Raw genomic sequence first — 7,126 nt, 5'->3', positions numbered from 1 at the left:
TCATCTCAGAAAACAAATATACTGAAGAGAATGGGAAAACAAAACGTGATTGAAAGCCAGAAGATTCAGACTACTAGTAGTTGTTGGTTTTATTATTAGATAATTTTCTGTAATAAGACTATAGCTATAAAACGATTAGTAGTCTTACATCACCATAGTCAGATCACACCATAGACACTGACTTCCGATAACAATCCTACATTAAATGTGATAAATTAAATAGTCAAGAGAGCTGGTGTGAAAAATGACAGAGTAAATAAAAAAAAATATAACAATAGCCCTTACCCCTAATGTAAGTTTATGGTATGGAAATTTAACAAGTTAGACTTCTACAGGGTGTTCATTTGGTTATTTTAGATTGTAAAATGCGTATTCAGCAATGCATACTCTGATTATCTTTTCGCTTTGTCAGAAAAAGCAAAGGCATTCTCAAACCAAATCAAATCAAGATCAATTAAACATCACCCACAAATATCTTTTCATTATTTCATAATGAACGTCTGCATCGAAAACCATTTCTATTTTCGAGCATATATATAGTTATATAATTGGTTTATCTTTGTCATTGAAAAACCGTTCGACTATAACATTTTCTGTTTCATATTGATTAAAATGCAGAAGTCATGCTAGCTTTTTGGAAAAGCTTTAACTTGTAAATAATTATTGAACTTCCTTGTTTGGTTCAGTTGCCAAGCTTCTAAGATCGAGTTAATATGGCGCATGGGACCTTTTCTGAAATCGAATCAAAATGTGGAATCTGCTTGTCTCCATACACACAACCAAGGCTTTTGGACTGCTACCATGCATTTTGCACACCTTGTCTCGAAAAACTGGATGTTCATGATAATTATCTGACTTGTCCGTTATGTAGGACACACATTTCTCTACCAGACGAAGGGGTAAGCGGTTTAAAATCTTATCCTTTCAAATTTGAACAATCTCACAGAACCAATGACTCCACAGATGTTTGCGAATTTTGTTCTGAAGAAAATGCTGCAGTAGCTAAATGTCTTGACTGTAAGATAAACTTATGCTTGACCTGTCGCGACTTTCATAGGAAAATAAAAACGTCACAGAACCACTCGCTTGAGAACTTCAAATTAGATCAGTTGGACAAACTTAACGTGAAGTCAATACAAGAATGTGACGAACATAGAAAAGAGTTGACCTTATTTTGCAAGCCTTGTAATATCTTGTTGTGTAGTGAATGTGCAGAAAAATCCCATCGTATGCACGATTACCAAAACCTAACACTATTAATTCAAACTAGGAAAAAAACTTTACTGACTAGAACAGCAAGCTTGAAATCGAGAATATCAGTTCTCAAAAACACTGAAGAATCGGTCCAACAGGAGGAAAATAATTACCATAAACACTGTAACATAGCGAAGAAAGATATAATAGCACACGCTAAAAGTGTTAAAGATGTATTTTGTAATACCATCGATATACTGACAAACAAAAGTCTGGCTACAATTGACAACATTAGAAAGAAAGATATTAAAGTAATTGATACTTTCTTGAATGAGATAGAAACAGAACAATTGTCACTCGCTGGTCTTATCAAGACAACGGACGATTTCATAAACAGTTCTTCATATAAACAGTTTATGGATGATTTTTTCACCATTGGTAGTCACCTTGACAAAGTTCTGACCAAAACGGGAATGTCTTTAGCTCCTTTAAATTACTTGAAATTCGAAAGTGGTGAATTCAATGAAACGATCATTGAACAATTATTTGGACAACTTAATATGTGTACAAGAGAAAATGTTATGACCCCTTTATATAAAAAATTGCCAATGCCTGCAATACTTGTGTTCCCTGAAGCAAAAGAAGAACATACCTTTACATTTTCAGACGATATCATAGATATCGTTGCAGCCGATAACGACAATACGTGGATATTCATGGAGAATTTAGTCAGTCTCTATAATCGCAACGGGGTTGTGAGTTCTACGTTTACACCACCAGTCGAAAGCAAGCGAATGCTTAGAAAATCTGCAGATGAATTATGGTTCTGGACTGGACATTCCGCAGCCAAGAGAGTGAACACACAATTTCAAGATGGGTACAAAGTCCCATTTGAAGATGGGTTGGTTGGGTGTTTCATTCAAAATGGAAATTTACTTGTGTATAATATGGACGAAAAAGTGTTGTATGAAGTAACAGAACAAGAAGGTGTTCGAAACAAAATAAAAATCGAAGATCCGACTAAGAAACTGTCGAACAGTGACATTTTCACCGGCAAAAATATTTTGATGGCGGAAACTTTGAACTCAAATCTTGTTATTTCATTGCACAGCAACATTGTTGTTATCGCTGATAAACATGGTATAATTCTTGAGACATTTGAACGACAAGATGCCTGCTTCCGTGGTATAACTGTAGATAATTACGGACAAATTTTTTTAGCAGACTTTGAGAATGATTTTATCGATATTTTATCTGAAGATGGTGTTTTTCAACGAAACTTGCTGAATAATAAAAATGATGATAAAATCATATTTGGTACAAATCATATCAATTTAGATGAATGTGGCTTTTTGTGGGTGTTCGATTATTATAAGAAGATGACAATTTTTTCTTGCCAATAAAAATTTAGTTTTGTTGTATGCAATATGGAAATAAGTAAAGGAAATATTTTCTTGATTAAAAATGTAACAATCGCTTATCAGGGTTTATCAATTATATAGACTATATATAGATGGAGAGTTGTCTCATTGACACTCACACCACATCTTCCTATATCTATATACCATCACTGGGGTAAAGCTGATGACCGTAACTGCATTCACGGTCATCCCAAGATGTCGGATGAAAAATTAGGTCAGTATTTGTATTGTCTGTTTAAGTGTTTCTATATCATTTTCTTTACAAAACATACATTGGTACGATGTAAGTTTATAAAAGATTCACATGGAAATCACAAATAACTACCGAGAAATGTGTATGAAACAGGAAATTTGATTTGAAAAAATCGCTAAGATGACCGTAAATCGTAATTCAAATATTTTCAAGATGACCGTAACATATAACAAGAATGACCGTGATTGGTAAATAGATGACCGTAATTTATTAAAGATTACCGTAGCATTTAAAGGATGACCATCAATTCTAAGAAATATCCGTATTTGTATTACCTTTTTTGCATCAAATAGTAAATCGTAATGGAATAAAACGTATGTATAACACTGCTTTATCCTATAGGTAGAAGAAACATACATAATTCACCATATGTAGCCTCCTCCAAGTACACTCTAAAAGATTTTTTTTTATTTCTGGGATTCCTATTAATATCATATAATAAATATACCTTTTTAAAAATGCCAAAGCGTGTACACCTATTGACATTATACCGATCGTTTCAACTCCCAATGCAAGTGTTCTTCATTTCAAATAAGTGCATGTTTTATTATACCACCTGCAAATTCACGTCATTTAATGTAGACAGCATTTTGATACTCACTGTAGACAATCATGTTTGTCCACAAACATTTAGTTTTAGAAAAAAAGTTTTCAATGAAACACTGGTCATTCTGCATATCGGTCTGTACATTTCAGTTATACGCCAAATATAAATTAAGAAGAACAAACTATATCATTCAAAAGAGGTTCCTCAAATTTGAAAGTCAGTGGCGATCATGTAGAAGAAAGGTGTCAATCGGAATTAAAAAATAAACTTTATTATAGGTCGTTAGTTTTCAGGTTTGAATTGTTTTACATTGTTATGTAGGGGCCTTTTATAGCTGACTATGCTGATGGACTTTGCTCATCGTTGAAGGCCGTACGGTTACCTATAGTTGTTAATTTCTGTTTCATTTTAGTTTCTTGTGGAGAGTTGTCTCATTGGCAATCATACCACATCTTCTTTTTTTATATATATATATTTATGAACTATTGCCAAATATTGAATCAAAACTAAAAGAGATAGGGCGATACGAAGACTTCATTTTCGTATTTAAATCCATATCTAATGGAATATTTACTGAACATGTTGCTTTTCATTTGTTACTGCCTGTCGGAAGGTTTTATTTCCAGTGAACAATATACTCTACAAGGTAAGTTCCTAAAATGCTGGCATTCTGGATTACTTTCAAGAAACTGTTCATAGGTAAGGGAGTTAACTTTTCAGGGGTTATAAAGCTAAAGGACTATCAGCTGAAATTAACCAGTAAAACCAACTGAATGCAGAATAAATTTTGCAGTTCCATCGGATCCGGTATTGTCAAGGGAATCGAATGTTAAATTTTCGGCAGATGTTAAGATTTCAATGTGCATCCTCTACAACCATACGCATGGGCTCGATTACTGGATATTCATATGTTTAATTAATGGTTTTTTTCTTCAAGTTTTTGTCGTATCGCTGTCAATTTGTATTCAAATTTAATGTCGTTCTCATTAAATATTTAATTATATACGAGAAATATGCAATCTACTATCTTTGTCATATAACTCAAAATACGGCAAATAGTTAAAAGAAATTGAGCAAATATATATATATATATCTGCTAAATGAGCCCCTATTGAGACAAACTCATCAAAAAGCTATGAATATATGGATATTTCTTAGAAAAGACAGTCATCCTTTAAAAGTTATGATCATCCTTTACAAATTACAGTCATCTTTTAACCAATTACGGTCACCCTTGTTATGAATCGCTGATCCTGTTACGGTCATCTCGATTATGATTTACGGTCATCTTAGCGATTTTTTCAAATCCAATTTCCTGTTTCATACACATTTCTCGGTAGTTATTTGTGATTTCCGTGTGAATCTTTTATCAATTTACATCGTACCAATAATGTATGCTTTGTAAAGAAAATGATATAGAAACACTTAAACAGACAATACAAATACTGACCTAATTTTTCATCCGACATCTTGGGATGACCGTGAATGCAGTTACGGTCACCAGCTTTACCCCCAGTGTACCATGGACATCTATTTCCTCGTCAGTCTCTTCCATATTTAAAATGGTTACGCAGCGCTAATAACATCTTAATTATAAGTAATTATTGATTACACAGAATACAACCCGCGTCATGGAAGGATGTAATTTGCAAACATAACAATGACAAAACACAACATGAATATGTCTTAGGTGAAAAAATTCCAGCATTTGCTTCGGTTGGAATAATTTAGTTATCAAACTTGCATACAAAAAAATCTTTTCTAATTATAGCTTTTGCGAATAGTTATGCGTATGCGAGACCTGCATGCAAAATCCAAATCTTATTCGGTTTAAGTCAATATTTGATTCATATTAATATAGAGGCATATAAATGTCTCTGATATAAAGATGTATACGTGTACATTAAGAATGAAAATTCGAACACAGATCATCAGGCTATTATAAAAAGATTAAGCCAACACACATACCGTGGGCTATATATTTTGATTGTTATTAATTTTCAGCTCATACATTTTATTGTAATAAACCTATATTTTCTTTGTTCTCTGCAACATTTTATTGTTTTAGTTACCAAATAATTGGACTTCTAAGCGTTTCTTTTAAAGTTTATATTCTTAAAAGTTGAAACACTTATGGTATATTTGTTCGTCCGTTGTTTAACAGCGGATTATAAGCACATTTTCATAGATTTAACTGTTTTTTTTAAATACTAGTGAAGTGGAATAACAAAATTTGTACAAGTCCACCAAAAGAAAGTGTCCTGACAATGTGCCGGTGATAAGAGAAAAGTCCTTGTACAGTGCTCTTTTTATTTATGTAAGGGTTAAATATTAGAGAACATTGTTGCAGGACAATATGCATAATTGAAAGAAGAGTCTCAAGGCATACATCTGGTGATTGCATGAAGTCAGACAACAAAATGTAGTCCAATTTAGAGCATGATAATATAAATATAATTCCACTATACCTTGTGGTTATCAAAGACAAAGAAGCACCAAACTTGATTAAACGAAAAACATACGTTTATCATTTAAATCAGTTTTTCTTAAAATAAGTTAAGTCGGAGAATAATTTCAGAATTATGTGCAATGTTCTGATAGAGCTGAAAATGTATTAGCTTAGCTGGGTTGCTTCTGAAGAAAAAGGAAAAAAGTTCTCTGAATTGATGGCAATGCTCTCACAGGTAAATAAGAGCCTTGGTACCTCTCAATTCCCCCTTATTTGACCCATTGGCCAACTATTTCTAGGAGATAGCTCCAGGAAGATGCGAATAAAGCACCTCTTGTTGTTAATGTTGATGGCAAGGTTTCTAATGCGAAAAGACATGTCACGACTCTCGGTCCTACAAGTCTTCTTCTTATCGACAGCGCAATGCTTATTCGTCTTCGTATTCTTCATACCATGAAGGGATCGGCTGATTCTCGTCCTAACCTTTCTGTTGGAAAGAAAGCCAAAGTTGGAAAGGGGAGGAAGCAGGGTAAGTGATGTGTTGTTACCACCGTTAGATATATTCCAACTGGAAGAGTAAATATTACCTGCTCCTCAACCTCATCTTCAAATAAGGAAGGCTTTCCCACTTTCTGGGTCAATGGTCTCTGATAACCTTAGACAAGTAGATAAGTGACTTATTTCGATTTTACGTAGGAGATTGGAGCTTCAGTGTTTTTTGATCCAATCCCTTAAAGTGTATTACCACCACTTATCACATTATCACCCATACGACATTTTAAGTATTTTTAAGGTAGTTCTGTTAATAGTGAAAAATTATAACAAAAATATACCGAACTCTAAGGCAAAATAAAAAAAAGAGGGGGTTCATTAAAACTGACAAAATCAAACGGTTTCAATCAACGAAACAAGTGAGGAAAAAAACTTGTTATAGGCATTTTCAGAGGAAAACGGTGGGTTAACCCTGTTGTTATAGTTAGCTAAACCTCCGGCATGTATAGCTCAGTCTGTTGTTTATAGTTCCTTTATATTAACCCTAACAGACAGAATAGTTTAATGTGACAACAATTTGGATACGACAGCCAAAAAACTGTGTTAACATACAACACAACTGATAATAAAAACCACACAAATAAATCTAACAAAGACGCCAACATAAAAGATAAAAAAAAAGTGTAGTAGATATTAAAAAAACGTTGTTGTCGTTGATAGTACATGATACTGTTGATAGTGACCATGTTCTTGAAAAAGACATATGCATT

General features: G+C 33.3%; 1 protein-coding gene across 1 annotated transcript; it reads left to right on the top strand.

The window, feature by feature from the left end:
* Positions 1-667: 667 nt before the first annotated feature.
* On the top strand, positions 668-2,642 carry LOC143073737 (tripartite motif-containing protein 42-like). The gene has a single exon (XM_076249499.1). The coding sequence runs from the start codon at positions 714-716 to the stop codon at positions 2,595-2,597; it is 1,884 nt and encodes a 627-aa protein (XP_076105614.1). The 5' UTR covers positions 668-713; the 3' UTR covers positions 2,598-2,642.
* The last annotated feature ends 4,484 nt before the right edge of the window (positions 2,643-7,126 follow it).

This window comes from Mytilus galloprovincialis, chromosome 1 (assembly GCF_965363235.1).
Source record: "Mytilus galloprovincialis chromosome 1, xbMytGall1.hap1.1, whole genome shotgun sequence".
NCBI lineage: Eukaryota > Metazoa > Mollusca > Bivalvia > Mytilida > Mytilidae > Mytilus > Mytilus galloprovincialis.
Note: the sequence above shows the minus strand (reverse complement) of the source record. Positions and strands in the feature narration are given on the sequence as shown.

Excerpts from the sequence above, each read along its gene's own strand:
- LOC143073737 (XM_076249499.1), top strand. The coding sequence starts at position 714 with ATGGCGCATGGGACCTTTTCTGAAATCGAATCAAAATGTGGAATCTGC.